At 46.6% G+C, this 16,609-nt stretch overlaps 1 protein-coding gene across 1 annotated transcript in view; it reads left to right on the top strand.

The window, feature by feature from the left end:
• Positions 1-16,609, top strand: part of LOC121293059 (solute carrier family 13 member 4-like) — a 119,099-nt gene that overhangs the window by 40,138 nt on the left and 62,352 nt on the right. Inside the window, exon 3 of the mRNA XM_041215650.1 lies at positions 14,266-14,402. Coding sequence (XP_041071584.1) covers positions 14,266-14,402 — 137 coding nt within the window. The remainder of the gene's footprint in view (positions 1-14,265; positions 14,403-16,609) is intronic.

Raw genomic sequence — 16,609 nt, forward strand, 5'->3', positions numbered from 1 at the left:
AGTCATTGTCTTATAGTAGGTGGTGATGGGGTTGTTTGGCTCGGTACTGGGCTGCTGATGGAATGGTCATGGTTAGGGGAGGAATCTGCACCCTGTAAATGGGGCAAACATAATAAAGGGGGTTACTTGAAGCTCTCCTGCGGAGGTACACCCCCCCCACCCCCCCCGCCCCCCCCGTATGTAACCACAGCCTCGAGATGGGAGGGGTGAGGTCCACGTGGGGCATGGGGACATCAACAGTATTGGGTTCAGAGGGGAGGGCTGGAATATCCACAAAATTACAATGGGATTCATGGTTACTGGGGGAGGCTGGAGAATAACCAGGAGGAGGTCTACCTGCGCATCGTGATTTTCCAGGAAAATTGGAGGGATGTGAACACTGACAGGGTGAGGGTCGAAGCTGTTCTCAAAATAAAAATGCAGCACCACCATCTTGAAACCCCCAAAGTTATGGCACAGTTTGAAATCAAAACTGGAAAAGATTCTGGATGGGAGGGGTCCACAACTGGACTAAGGGGCCCTTTCAGGGGTCACCCTCAAACTGTTTAGAGTCTCAACATTGAAACAGAGTCAGAGCTGAGAGAAAAGAGGAAGACTTCCTTGAGAAGGTGCAATTGGAGCCATCGCCTCTTGTTACGCTTTAACAAGAGACTGCAGGAGTCATTGACTTCACAATAAAGTTGTTCCATTTGAGCTTTAACAGAGAGGTGCATGAGAAGGGAAAATACAGGCAACTGTTAAGGAAGCACAGCTGCTGCATATCTGCCACATCATCAATCAAACCCTGCGATGTGTTTTCTCCAGTTGGCATGGATAATGGGCCAAAGGGCATCCAGTCATTGCTGAAGTACAAATTGAGCTTAATCAATTTACCAGATCAGAGATTTCAGCAGTGTCTTTAATAAGGTGGCACATTTCATAAATGTGTCCAAACCTCCTCCAACCTCTGTGGATTCAGATGTCAGATGTCAGATGTCAGGGTTGGCATTTTGACCTCAGCTACAAGGCTGTATCAGCGAAAAGCTAGTAGCACAGACTCAGCTCTAGGGCATGACAGTGCCTTTCTGTTTGCAAGTGGAACACCTATTATGTTTACCCAGCGTTTATTAATCTGTTGCATCTATCAGTCCACAAAGAGAAGGGGGATTGAATAATGGAGCCTGCTTTCTTGATGGCAGTGATCCAACTAAGGAGGAGGAGTAGGGCACAGCACCATAGCACAGCTTTGAGAGGTGGCTCAGCCTGAGGTCCATGGCCCAGGGGAGCACCTGCAAGAACCAAAGGATGAGAAGGTTACACCCTTCCATGTAGGCAACTTACACGATCAAGGGTCTGGCGAAGCAGAACTTCCTATCTGGAGATGAGCAAAAGACAATGCTGCGCACACCTGTGTTTGTCAAGAGGTGTGGTGGATCATATCTGCCACATTCTGTAGGAGGCTATAATGCCCTGGGACTGGGCAGACATTCCCTGCCAATGCCCCTGAAAGTCACCCTGCACTCAAATTTTTTGCCCAAGGATCTTTCAAGGGTTCCACAGGGGATCTATGCGGCATCTCACAGTCCTCAATATGTAAATGTATCAAGGAGGTGATAGGTGCCCTCTACACACTCGATGAAGCTAACCAGGCGGCTAGATTTATGGGGTTTGCAGCTATCTCAGGCGTCCCTAGACTGCAGGGTGCACTCGATTGCACACATTGCGATATTGAGAGCTCCACAGCAGCAGCATCTGATGTTCGTTAACAGGAAAGGGTTCCTTGAATGTTCAACTGATCTGTGATCATCAGAAGTTCATCATACATGTTTGTACCAGGTACCCTAGGAGTTGCCATGACTTATACACTCTAAGTCACTCTCAGGTGCCCCACAAATTCAAAGGGCCTCAGCGATTACAGGGCTGGCTGCTTGGGGATAGGGGGTACCTGCTCAAACAGTGGCTCATGACACCCGTTCATCATTCTCAGAGTGTCTGAGAGGAGAGATACAAAGTGGTGCATAGCCCAACAAGATCCATCATCGAGCAGACCATTGGCATCCTGAGGATGCACTTCTGATGTTTGCATTGCTCAGGTGGGGCTCCGCAATACTCTCCAGAGAGGGTGTCCCGCGTAATCGTCATCTGTTGCACCCTTCATGATCTGGTGCTTCAAGGTGTGGATCCCTTGCCAGAGGAAGACATGCAGGAGGCTGAGAGCTCCTCGGACAATGAAGAGCTGGAAGATCAGGAACCGGAGGAAAGAGATGAGGGTCAGCTTCCATGTGAGGATGCTATTGAAGAAGCACAATGTGGGAGCGCCTGTGCCACAGTGATAGCCACAAGATTCCAGGAGGAGTAAGGTAACTGGACACGGCCACATTCCTCTGTCCCTGAGTGCCATACGAATGCACTGAAAGGATTTTACAACCAGTAACATTGAGAGCAAGTTCAGCATTCGGACTTGCACCTTCAACCCTCCTCATTCACCAGGCTCTAATATTTGAGGTCAGTGGCGAACTCTGTATCTGTCCGCTCTGGGAAGTGAAAGTTGACACAAAAGCACAAAAGCTGTGTCAAAGGATGTGATGCAGTCATCACCACCTTAATGAGAAACATTTAGCAGATACTGAGATACATGCGTGGTTGTCATGAGGGTGTATAAGTCATGGAAACTCCTAGGGTACCTGTCATGGTTGAGAGACCGTCATGGCTGCAGCCCTTGTGTTTTGGCACAAATAATGAAGTCAGCCTTCTCATTCTGAGAAACAATTACAGATACCCCTCCAAGGCTATTGAGTATGCCTAACTCCATGTTGTCTTGTAAGCAGAAGTTACTAACGCTATTTGCAAACTATTCCAGTGAAGAGTTTGACACATCTCCCTGACATAACACAAGGGGTTCAGTGATTATCATGACACAGCTACACATCACATGAATGTGAGGCTCACAAATCACTGAGTGGGAGCATGGCTCACCCTCGCAATAAAAGAGCACATAGATGCATATGCACGACACTTTCAAATGACTAGATCATTCTTATGGACATCAAATTTACAAAGCTGCATGAAATATACACAGTGATTGAATACTCATGACCCAAAAGAGGTGTGAAAGTTTTTTCATTGTTCTAGCCCAACTGCTATACCTTGGTGCATCCCCAACAACCGCATCAAAGGTGGAGGCAGCTTGCTATGCCCTGTTGTCTTTGATGACTTTGGCAGGTGTCCTCTAGAGAGCTGAGAGCTGGAGGGCCCCGGCCTACTTTGGGTCTCCTGCTGTGGGGCAGTTGCACCCTCCTCGGCCTGTACAGCTAGAGGTAGTGGGGTCACCGGCAAAGGGAATTGGGATTGTCTGGATACCCTTGGAGCCACCTGGATGGATGGCCCTGGGGTCTCTAGCTGCTGGTCCTCCTCCGTATGAGTGCCCAAGGGCCCCTGCCTGACTCCCTGAGGAGAAGGGGCTCCTGGAGGGAGGTTGTGGTTCACCACCCCTCTCTCGCCTAGCCATTGATGAATTCCACCAACGCCTATAGCAATGGAGTGCAGGTCCCTGCACAAATCCGGCAGGATCTGCTTGACTAAGGTCTCCAAGGCAGCCACTACCCTTCCCATGGAGGCTTCAAGACGCTCAATGTCAGAGCCACAACATCAGACGGAGTGTGGACAGACTCCTCCATCCTTCGCTCTAGTCCATTGGCTGCCTCTTGCAACTCTACCTCATATTCTGCTGACTGTCATTGCACCTCCAGCGTGTTTGCAATGGCCATTTCCAGAGGCTCATCATTTAGCTCAGACTCAGTGGGTGGCTGTCTTCCAACCGTCCTCAGAGTGCCAGAGACCTGAGCTGTCACTGCCTTGAACTGCTGCGGAGATGTGTCTGTGAGGTGTTCTCCAGAATGCGATCCTGAGCCTAATTTAGATCCATGACCAACTGAGATATGTGTCTCTGTGCTGGTGGAGGGTGCAGGTGCAGTGATGGGCGTTCTTCACATGGGTCCTCATCATCCTCCTCTGACGTGGGCTGGCGGCTGGGGCTCATGCTGCTGTCTGTAAGAGAGAGAAGATGGATTTAGTTCATGAACAGGCCAAATACAACATTGCATGTCACTCACTCTGAATATCAGGATGCGATCTCATGGAGGGCTCATCCGTACCGGTTCACTGGGAGAGGCCTTCCCCACAGGAGTGATCTCTGTCCTTCCCTGCCAACTCGGTAGCATCCTCATCGAATTTGGAGAGCTCCTGGATGTCAGCCCTCCCTCCTCTAGTCTGGAATCCCTTCCCCTTGTTGTGGGAGAGCTTGGACTGTATGAAGACAAATGGATGGAATGTGATGAGAAGAGATGGAGGAGAGGTTGGGAAGTATGTATGCCTGCTGTGTGTGCTGAGCCCTCCCCAGTTAGTGCTGAGGATGGAGTTTAGGGAGCATGATAGATCAGATGCTGGTGATGTTAAAGTGTCTGTGAAGCAATCAGTGATGATATCTTTCCTACTAAAATTGTGTGAGATCCTTGAGCATGTAACCTATTGAGTGCATGATGCCATTATGAGAGTGCGATATTGGAGTGAGTTGAAGGCTGGCTTACTCTGGTGTGTGATATTGGAGTGAGCTGAAGGCTGGCTTACTCTGGTGTGTGACATTGGAGTGAGCTGAAGCTTGGTTTACTCTGGTGTGTGATATTGGAGTGAGCTGAAGGCTGGCTTACTCTGGTGTGTGACACTGGAGTGAGCTGAAGCTTGCTTTACTCTGGTGTGTGATATTGGAGTGAGCTGAAGCTTGGTTTACTCTGGTGTGTGATATTGGAGTGAGCTGAAGGCTGGCTTACTCTGGTGTGTGACATTGGAGTGAGCTGAAGGCTGGCTTACTCTGGTGTGTGATATTGGAGTGAGCTGAAGCTTGGCTTACTCTGGTGTGTGATATTGGAGTGAGCTGAAGGCTGGCTTACTCTGGTGTGTGATATTGGAGTGAGCTGAAGCTTGGCTTACTCTGGTGTGTGATATTGGAGTGAGCTGAAGGCTGGCTTACTCTGGTGTGTGATATTGGAGTGAGCTGAAGCTTGGCTTACTCTGGTGTGTGATATTGGAGTGAGCTGAAGGCTGGCTTACTCTGGTGTGTGATATTGGAGTGAGCTGAAGGCTGGCTTACTCTGGTGTGTGATATTGGAGTGAGCTGAAGGCTGGCTTACTCTGGTGTGTGATATTGGAGTGAGCTGAAGCTTGGCTTACTCTGGTGTGTGATATTGGGGTGAGCTGAAGGCTGGCTTACTCTGGTGTGTGACATTGGAGTGAGCTGAAGGCTGGCTTACTCTGGTGTGTGATATTGGAGTGAGCTGAAGCTTGGCTTACTCTGGTGTGCGATATTGGAGTGAGCTGAAGGCTGGCTTACTCTGGTGTGCGATATTGGAGTGAGCTGAAGGCTGGCTTACTCTGGTATGTGATATTGGAGTGAGCTGAAGCTTGGCTTACTCTGGTGTGTGATATTGGAGTGAGCTGAAGGCTGGCTTACTCTGGTGTGCGATATTGGAGTGAGCTGAAGGCTGGCTTACTCTGGTATGTGATATTGGAGTGAGCTGAAGATTGGAGCGGATGAAGTTATTCAACCTCTTCCTGCAGTGGATGGAGTTTCTCAAGCGGGTGCCTGAAGAGCTTGCCCTCTCTTGTAGCCACCTCCCAGGCTGGCTAGGTGTCGCTGGAGAGCTTTCTGGAAGCATCTCTTGGGTAGAGGACAACCTGGTGCTGGGGGGAGCTCCACAGATGACAGCCTCAAGGGAGTCATTGCTGAACCTCAGTGCAACTTTTTTCTTGGGTGCAGCCATAAGAAGGTTTCCTGCACACAGCAGGGCTGGATAGAGTGAATGAGTGTGTTCAGGTGGCACTTAAATCTGCCGCTCGGATCTTCGACCCCATTAGGTAAAGGCGGGCCAGACAAATCAGTTACCAACCCACCTTGTAATTTGGAGAGTTACTGACTGATGTTTAATTAATTAGCTTCCAAGTGTGAAATTGGGCACAAGTTCCCACCACACTGCTCAGCAGGAAACGTGCAGTGTAACCCACCCACCCATGGCACTTAGTCTCAAAAATGGAAAATTCCGCCCTAGAAGTGTGTTTAACAACTTCAGTCAAATTCAAGGGAAAATATCAGCATATTCCTGTATTAAACAAGGGGGGAAACATTCTCCAATGCATTGTATGACGGCCAAATTGAAAAAGGTGTTGTGCCCATGTTCCCCTTCATCGTGGAATGGAATTTTGTTTTGGCCTGCTTTCAAGCACAGAATGGTTAATGGCTGGAAACATGTGCTAGAAATAAAAGGCATGAGGCTAAAACAAAGGCTGTGTTTGCTGCCAACACCGTGTGCGCAGTTTGAGAGTGTTACTCCATGAAATAATTGCAAATGATAGAGTAAACAGTGGGTAGGACCAAAGATGGTGCTGCTAAGAGTGACTGTCCTTGACATCAAGGCAGCATTTGACCGAGTGTGGCATCAATGAGCCCTAGCAAAACTGAAATCAATGGGAATCAGGGGAAAAACACTCCATTGGTTGGAATCATACCTAGCACAAAGGAAGATGGTTGAGGTTGTTGGAGGTCAATAACCTCAGCTCCAGGACATCACTGCAGGAGTTCCTCAGGGTAGTGTCCTAGGCTCAACCATCTTCAGCTGCTTCATCAATGACCTTCCTTCCATCATAAGGTCAGAAGTGGGGATGTTCATTGCTGATTGCACAATGTTCAGCACCATTCGCGACTCCTCAGATACTGAAGCAATCCATGTCCAGTTGCAGCAAGCCCTGGACAATATTCAGTCGGGCTGACAAGTGGCAAGTAACATTAGCGCCACACAAGTGCCAGGCAATGACCTAACTATCGCCCCTTGACAGTCAATGGCATTAACATCGCTGAATCCCCGACTATCAACGTCCTGGGGATGACCATTGACCAGAAACTGAATTGGACTAGCCATATAAATACTGTGGCTACAAGAGTAGGTCAGAGGTTTGGATTCCTGTGACGAGTAACTCACTTCCTGACTCCCCAAAGCCTGTCCACTATCTACAAGGCAGAAGTCAGGAGTGTGAGGAATACTATTTCACCTATTTCCATTATATAAAAAAAAACCCCACTAGAGCTATACCTTGAGTGCCCTACCATCCATTCTTAATTAGCACATTCGTTTAGATAATATCACCAACTTTAATTTTAACACCTATGTGTTCTATTGTACTATTGTCGTTGACATCTTTTGATGATCTGCTTCTATCACTGCTTGTTTGTCCCTACAACCACACCAACCCCCCCTCCACCTTTTTGTCTCTCTATCTCTCCGCCCCCACACACACACCTTAAACCAGCTTATATTTCAACTCTTTCTTGGACTTGAACGCAAGTTCTGTCGAAGGGTCATGAGGACTCGAAACGTCAACTCTTTTCTTCTCCGCCGATGCTGCCAGACCTGCTGAGTTTTTCCAGGTAATTCTGTTTTTGTTTTGGATTTCCAGCATCCGCAGTTTTTTTGTTTTTATCTCTGTGTTTAATTGACTGCCACTGCTCTTCAAGAAATGCCTACCTCCTTGAAGAAGTTCTGTTCCTCTCTGCGACAAGATTTCCGTATCTCTCTGTTGTCTTGCTCACCTTCCTTGCTTTCCATTTCCCTCCTAGTGTTTGACAAGGTGTTTACTAAAACCCGCTTTCACAGCCATATCTCCTTTCTCAGTGACTGTCTCCGTCTCCGACTTACCCCACGTGGATTTCAACTGAAATTCCACCCCTCATGTTTCGAACCCACCCAGGATTACAGGTATCTCCGGGACATGAAACGTTTCTCGGACTGCTGTTCCCGTCACATTCTGAAATCCACACTCAGTGCCATGCGCCGCCATATGAACACACTCGACCTCTCCCTCCAGCAGCACCGCCGTACCCTTTTTCAAAGCTGCGCGTGCCCCCAGTTTCATTTTATCCTTCGGCTCATCCGACGCCTCAACAAGAAACTTTTTCTCTTTCTCTCAAGTGCTAAGGAACACAAGCTGCAACAACTCATTGACACCAACACCCATCTAGGACCCTCCACCCCTGCCTGTTCCTCCGTCCCCACCCTTTCTTCCAATCCCAACCCCAGCCGTGTATTCACTATACCCCCTGACCTTCTCCTCTCCGATGCTGAACGTTCAGTGCTCAGCAAAGGACTTAGTTTCATACCCTTACGCCCTCACCTCAATGAATTTCGGGCTCGGCATGATGCTGAACTCTTCTTCCGCCGTCTTCGTCTCCGGGCTCACTTCTTTGGGCAGGAGTCCTCTCCCAGTTCAACGGATCCTTTTACCCATCTCCAATATTCTCCCTCCACCTGGACCCCTCCCTCTGGATTCTTACCTTCTCTTGATCTTTTCATTGAGAACTGTCGGCACGACATTAGTCGTCTCAATTTCTCTGCTCCTCTCACCCATTCTAACCTGTCTCTCTCTGAACTTACTGCACTCCATTCTCTCAGGTCCAACCCTGACATTGTCATCAAACCCGCTGACAAGGGTGGTGCTGTTGTTGTCTGGCACACTGACCTCTACCTCGCGGAGGCTGAGCGTCAACTCGCAGACACTTCCTCCTACCTCTCCCTGGACCATGACCCCACCACTGAACATCAAGCCATTGTTTCCAGGACTGTCACTGACCTCATCTCCTCTGGGGATCTCCCTCCCACAGCTTCCAACCTGATAGTCTCCCAACCTCGGACGGCCCGCTTCTATCTCCTACCCAAAATCCACAAACAGAACTGCCCCGGTAGACCGATCGTCTCAGCTTGTTCCTGCCCCACAGAACTCATTTCTCGTTATCTTGACTCCCTTCTCTCTCCCCTTGTCCAGTCCCTTCCCACCTACATCCGTGATTCCTCTGACACCTTACGTCACATCAACAATTTCCAGTTCCCTGGCCCCAACCGCTTCCTCTTCACCATGGACGTCCAATCCCTCTACACCTCCATCCCCCACCAGGATGGTCTGAGGGCCCTTAGCTTCTTCCTCGAACAGAGGCCCGAACAATCCCCATCCACCACTACTCTCCTCCGTCTGGCTGAACTTGTTCTCACACTGAACAATTTCTCCTTCAACTCCTCTCATTTCCTCCAAATAAAAGGTGTGGCTATGGGTACCCGCATGGGCCCCAGCTATGCCTGTCTCTTTATGGGGTATGTGGAACATTCCTTGTTCCAGTCCTACTCCGGCCCCCTTCCACAACTCTTTCTCCGGTACATCGATGATTACTTCGGTGCCGCTTCATGCTCTCGTCAGGACTTGGAAAAATTTATTAATTTTGCTTCCAATCTCCACCCCTCCATCATTTTCACGTGGTCCATCTCTGACACTTCCCTTCCCTTCCTTGACCTCTCTGTCTCAATCTCTGGTGATAGACTGTCCACCAATATCCATTACAAACCCACCGACTCCCACAGCTATCTCGACTACAGCTCCTCACACCCCGCTTCCTGTAAGGACTCCATCCCATTCTCTCAGTTCCTTCGCCTCCGTCGCATCTGTTCCGATGATGCTACATTCAAAAACAGTTCCTCTGACATGTCCTCCTTCTTCCTTAACCGAGGTTTTCCACCCACGGTCGTTGACAGGGCCCTCAACCGTGTCCGGCCCATCTCCCGCGCATCCGCCCTCACGCCTTCTCCTCCCTCCCAGAAACATGATAGGGTCCCCCTTGTCCTCACTTATCACCCCACCAGCCTCCGCATTCAAAGGATCATCCTCCGCCATTTCCGCCAACTCCAGCATGATGCCACCACCAAACACATCTTCTCTTCACCCCCCTTATCGGCATTCCGTAGGGATCGCTCCCTCCGGGACACCCTGGTCCACTCCTCCATCACCCCCTACTCCTCAACCCCCTCCTATGGCACCACCCCATGCCCACGCAAAAGATGCAACACCTGCCCCTTCACTTCCTCTCTCCTCACCGTCCAAGGACCCAAACACTCCTTTCAAGTGAAGCAGCATTTCACTTGCATTTCCCCCAACTTAGTCTACTGCATCCGTTGCTCCCAATGTGGTCTCCTCTACATTGGAGAGACCAAACGTGAACTGGGCGACCGCTTTGCAGAACACCTGCGGTCTGTCCGCAAGAATGACCCAAACCTCCCTATCGCTTGCCATTTCAACACTCCACCCTGCTCTCTTGCCCACATGTCTGTCCTTGGCTTGCTGCATTGTTCCAGTGAAGCCCAACGCAAACTGGAGGAACAACACCTCATCTTCCGACTAGGGACTTTACAGCCTTCCGGACTGAATATTGAATTCAACAACTTTAGGTCGTAAGCTCCCTCCCCCATCCCCACCCCCTTTCTGTTTCCCCCTTCCCTTTTTTTTCCAATAAATTATAAAGATTTTCCTTTTCCCACCTATTTCCATTATATAAAAAAAAAACCCCACTAGAGCTATACCTTGAGTGCCCTACCATCCATTCTTAATTAGCACATTCGTTTAGATAATATCACCAACTTTAATTTTAACACCTATGTGTTCTATTGTACTATTGTCGTTGACATCTTTTGATGATCTGCTTCTATCACTGCTTGTTTGTCCCTACAACCACACCACCCCCCCCACCTCTTTGTCTCTCTATCTCTCCGCCCCCCACACACACACCTTAAACCAGCTTATATTTCAACTCTTTCTTGGACTCGAATGCAAGTTCTGTCGAAGGGTCATGAGGACTCGAAACGTCAACTCTTTTCTTCTCCGCCGATGCTGCCAGACCTGCTGAGTTTTTCCAGGTTTTTGTTGTGTGATGAATACTCCCCACTTGCCTGGATGATTGCAGCTCCTAAAACACTGAAGAAGCTGGACACCATCCAGGACAAAGCAGCCCACTTGATTGGCACCACATCCACAAACATTCACTCCCTCCACCACTGACGCACAGTGGCAGCAGTGTCTACCATCTACAAGATGCACTGCAGGAATTCACCAAGGCACCTTCAACAGCACCTTCCAAACTCACAACCACTATCATCTAGAAGGAGAAGGGCAGTAGACACATGGGAACACCACCACCTGGAAGCTCCCTTCCAAGCCACTCACCATCCTGACTTGGAAATATATCGCTGTTCCTTCACTGTCGCTGGGTCAAAATCCTGGAACTCCCTTCCTAACAGCACTGTTGGTGTACCTACACCACATTGGCTGCAGCGGTTCAAGAAGGCAGCTCATCATCACCCTCTCAAGGGCAACTAGGGATGGGCAATAAATGCTGGCCTAGCCAGCGAAGCCCACATCCCATGAATGAATTTTTAAAAATTCATCACAGTTCAGTTTTAGGCCGTGGTGTCCTTTTATCTATTTTTAAGACATCCTTAATGGCTCCATAAAGTTAACACAACAATTCCAAATCCACTAGATGGAGAAAATACCTGAACTTAACTATATAAATATGTATTCAACCAATTATTTAAAATTGCGGTGTCACATTTTTAATCCCCAGTGGGACAGGGGTGGATTAAATGGACTATTTGGAGAAAGGTCCCAGATTATAGCCTGTGTTACTTTTCCTACATATGAACTTTGTCCAGTTTCAAAATGCATGTGCATATCGTTTCACTGTGTCTCTGACTGACATCACTGAGAAGGTGCAGAGGGGAACTGGCAGGCTGAGGCTAGGCACAGCCGAGTGACATCATTGGTTTTCTGTGCATGCTCATGTGCAGTTTTCAGCAACCAGCTTGCAAGGCCATCTGCCATGACATTCCGTACATTACAGAATGTAATGTTTTACATTGTAATGTTGGACACAGTGTAAAACAAATTGGGGCCTTCAACCCCATTAGCTAGGCATCCAGAGGCAGCTTTCCAGTTTGAAGGGATGCAATTTGGGCCATCTGCCCTCACCTAAGGTCTGAGAGTGGAAAAGTGCAGGCAGGGGTCTAGCAATGGCTGGCAATGGCCCAATGTTTTGCTCTGTAGCCAGGACCTGCACTTTTGCTCCCACAGGCTCCACAGAAGCAGGTTCTTGCTGTTTGGGTGGCATCTTTGGCATTCCCTTTAAGGATTGGTTACCCATACCTCTAACAATGCTCTTGGAAGACCTGCCCCACCTACCTAAAATTTTCAGCAAACTTGTGCATGGGTGTATCTTAATGATAATTTTTGGCACTAAAGATTAAAGAAATCTGAGCCCAAATCTGTTCGATCTTTTACACTGATTGTGCAAAATCTCACTCTACAAAATACAGACTTATGGAGAAGTGCAGTGTACATATTTCCTGAATTTATACCTGTTCCGAATGAGATATAAATTTATGCTTAAAATTTAATGTACAGAATGACCCAAAGTTATACTTCTGGTTTTTTAGAACCATTTCTTTTAACAGTTTCTTTTATATTTCTCTTTACTGATCTACTACATCTTTAAATACATTTTTATGGCATTATAACTATAAAATAGAGCAATTTTCTTAAACAGGTCGTGTTTCTGCTTTGAGCACCATTGGCAATCCAAGGGCAAATTACACTCAAAATTGCACTGGTTTCCCAAATTGAATTTTTGGTTCAAGTTTCTACTCAAATTCTTTGCTTGATCACAAATGTTTAATCGTTAATGAATCATTGCAACTTGTTGGTATTTTAAAACATAATAATTTTTTGAATTAGGAGATAACACCTTGAAATAATTGAGTGTACAGTTTTATTAATACAGCTGAACATTGCCTGATTTCAGGTGAATTGCGCTGTTAAAGACCAATGCAACCTTGCAGAAACTCTAGGCTAATGACATTGTTAGCTCTGCAGCTTATATTTCCAGTAGGTGAGGGGCGGCTGAATCTGTGGATCATCGATCCGAGACAGGAGCTGCTTTGTCCCCAAGATAAGACACTCTCTCAGCACTCCTCGTGGGCAGGAGTAGCAAGAGTGCTCAATCTGGACCTCTCAAGGAAGCCTTCGGTCTCCCCTCAGTCCTCCTGATGACAGCCCAGAGCTGATGCTCCCTTTCCAAGCCAGTGTCCATTCCTGAGAGTCCCTCACTGCAGCTTCCTGCCACTACTGTTAGCGCCTGCCCGCCGGTTTGTTTAACTGGGCAGGAGGTTACCCTGCAACATGTTAATGTGGCCCTGCCATTAAGAGTGCCAGGGTCTCCGCACCCTCAGTCTTAGTGGGTTTTTACCCTGCACCCCTGCACTCTGCCCATAAATAGCAGGGTCCTTGTTTGAATTATGCCTCTCTTGTATGAGAGAACTGTCACCAATATCAAGAATAATACCATTAGAAATAATCCTGTAATGTAACCTATATAGAATTACATATGAAATTACAACATGGAACAAAGCCAGTTGGCCCCGTCAGTGTGTGTTGGTGTGTATCCTCTTCAGTCATCTTAATGCCAAATCCCACACTTCCTTATTCCCCTTTCCTTTAACTGCATGTCTAATCTAGGTCTGGTGGAAGTTAAAGAGATATGAAGGGTACAGTCTTTCAAACACTGCTGCAAATCCCAATACCAAAGAGGAAAGTTCTGCACTGTGGGAGGCTCTACTGGCTACAAACCTGCTTCAACCTTGTAGGGAACTCTACAGTGATGTGTGGTGGTTGTTGCTGCTTTAAGGCCAGCCTTACGGACCAAAGGTCACAAGTTCAGAACAGCCAATCAACACCGAGCATGGGGAATCTCATAATGGGGTGGAGTTTCCCTGGCCTGAAGGAGTACATTGTAGCCTTGCTGGAGGCAGGTAGCTAATGCAACAGCTCTGTAAACAAAGTTTGTTGTTTAACTAAAGAAGCCTCTCTGTAGTATATCTCTACAAATGGTTTCCCTCAGACCCCAATTAAAATGCAATTGGGGTTCCTGTGACATTGTAGGACTCTGATTTTCAGAAATTTATGAGTGCCTCACAAGCAGGCAAATAGCATGAAATGTTTAATTTTCCAGCAGGTAAGCAACCTGTTCATTTTTAACTCCTCCCATCCAAATTAGCATCAGATGGGTAAGGTTAAAATGGCACATCTCAGTTACTATCTCTTTCTTAGGCCTGTCAATGTGCTGCACTGCATTGTAAGATGAATGCTGACATTTCAATGTATTGTAGGCAGAGTTGCTATGCAGGGACTGTCAGTAAGATTAATATCCTTGTATGGAGCTGTCAGCCTGATACATAGCACTGTGCAACAAGTTCTGATTCTTCGGCGTGTTATGTTATATTATGAGAATTCTCAGCATAATGGCCCAAGTTGTATCGTAAAAGATGCTGATTTTCTTCAGTCCCAGAGCTGATATGTGTGTGCTTTGTGCAGGTTGCTTCAGAATACTTCAAGGACACTACGTTACTGCTGATTGGTGTCATCTGCCTGGCTGCTTCCATTGAGAAGTGGAACTTGCACAAGAGGATTGCCCTCCGTATGGTGATGTTAGCAGGTGCCAAACCGGGAATGTGAGTATTACTTCAGGCTCCAGGTGTGTGCTGAAGAAAGTATAGGTCCAAGAATATCAAAGCAAGACTGCAGTAAAAATCTAGCTTCTACTGGAGCTTTTTTTCAAGGCTTAATGAAGGATAAATTTCCCAATTAGTTATACCTGCTTAATGGCCAAAAAGTGACCCTAACACATCAAAAATATGGACAGAGCATAGTTACAATGGATCATCTTATTTCATTTTAACATCAGATTTTTTTTATTGCAGTTGGAAACCCCTGCCATTTTCTCCAGTATATCGTTTAATGGAGGGCCTGATGATGAACTTCAGACATTCATCTATTTTTCTGGAGTTTCTGCCAGAACAGCACTAAGTCATAAATTTGCCCCTATAGAACAACTACACCATAGGTTGCCAAGAGCTATGTTTTATGCCAAGGTCAACTTAAAGAACATCATAATAAGACCTCTTTCTGTGTTTTGAGGCTATTTGTCCGGTTTTGTGCTTATTTTTCCTTTGCTTAGGAAACTTTTGTCTTGAGTGCTGTGGTATACCCATATCTTTTGGTGCATCCACAATATTAATACAGGCAGTGGCATAATGGTATTGTCACTGGAATGGTAATCCAGAGATCCAGGGTATTGCTCTGGGAACCCAGGTTTGAATCCCACCATGGCAGATGGTGAAATTTGAACTCAATATAAATCTGGAATTAAAATTCAGATGATGACCATGAAACCATTGCCAATTGTTGTAAAAACCCATCTGGTTCACTAATGTCCTATAGGGAAGTAAATCTGCCACTCTTACCTGGCCTATATGTGACTCCAGACCCACAGCAATGTGGTTGACTCTTAAAAATGGATGGGCAATAAATGCTGGCCTAGCCAGCGATGCCCGCATCCCATGAACAAATTTTAAAAAAGGATGTCATTTGGGAATTTCTGTTTATTTGTAGGAAGTAGGTGAGATGCTAACTAATTCAGGCTGCACCACAGATAGACTGAGTCTGTCCTCACACAAGCATTTATAGGCTGAGGCCTGTTACTTCCTTCTGTATATTGCAAGCATACCAAACATACCACAAGGATTGGTGAAACAATAATGCAGGTTCTTTATTTGAAGATAAGAATATAAACATACAATGGTAACTAGGAGGCCATATATGCATTCCTAACCTGTAGGATGGTTGTTGTGCTCTGTTCACAGAGTCATAGGGTTATATATCACATCCTGTCTCTGGTGGATAGTGGTGGACAGCAGTTTAAGATATGCCCCCTTAAATGTACATGTACATTACATCGCAACAAGGTCCATCTGTCTGGATTTATCAGAGCAGCTTTGCCTGGAGATGGCCCTCATAAACCTCTCATGCAGAACCACTTGCACTTCACCAGCAATCAAACAAGGTGTCAAGCATTGTACCATTCTATTCCTTAGCCAGAGTAACAATTTCCTGCCTCCTCATTTATTGTCTTAGTCATTGGGTTTTGCCAGTTGTTTTTGCTGTTCAAACGCTTTTGAAAAGCCTGAAATATGTATGTCAGTAATGCTGTTTGATATGATCTGCCAGTCATTGGGACGTATGGCCTACGTACCTTCAGCTGTTCACAATAGGCAGAGTACTGACCTTACTGAACCAGCCGTGCTTGCAAAAGTCAGAACATAACTAATGTCAGATGCGATTCCACAATTGGACAGCACTTGTTGAATAATCCAGAGTGTGCTAAGAAATACGCTAACAACCAATTTAAGATTATCAGTCAGGCTCACAATGTGGCTCACTTACACTTGCTTAAAGATGCATATATTCATGTGCAGGGACCAGTCCACTGCAGGATAAAGGAACATGTCCAGGCATTGCACATTTTTTGAATTCAACAAAAGCATAGGGGACTATGGTTCCCTGGCGCATTCTCCATGGCAACATCTCAATCAATCAGATTCAACTTGTCAAGCAATCAGCACCTTTTTCTCATGAAGTCTAAATTGTTGCTCCTTTTAAAATTTGGCTTAGGCAGCATGTCTCTTTTCAGCAATTTAATATTTATGGGGTGTCAAATTCTTGATTATGATCAAAATTAATTCACAATTTTAACTTAAAAGTTTTTCTAAAGTTATGATATTTCAGCTTCTACCTTAATCGAATGCAGATGTCCCAGTTATTTAATTTGCTGTTTGCAAAGTTTAATTAAAGTTGAAGGATAATCAGCATATTTTACTTC

Source organism: Carcharodon carcharias, chromosome 21 (assembly GCF_017639515.1).
Source record: "Carcharodon carcharias isolate sCarCar2 chromosome 21, sCarCar2.pri, whole genome shotgun sequence".
In the NCBI taxonomy this organism is placed as follows: Eukaryota; Metazoa; Chordata; class Chondrichthyes; order Lamniformes; family Lamnidae; genus Carcharodon; species Carcharodon carcharias.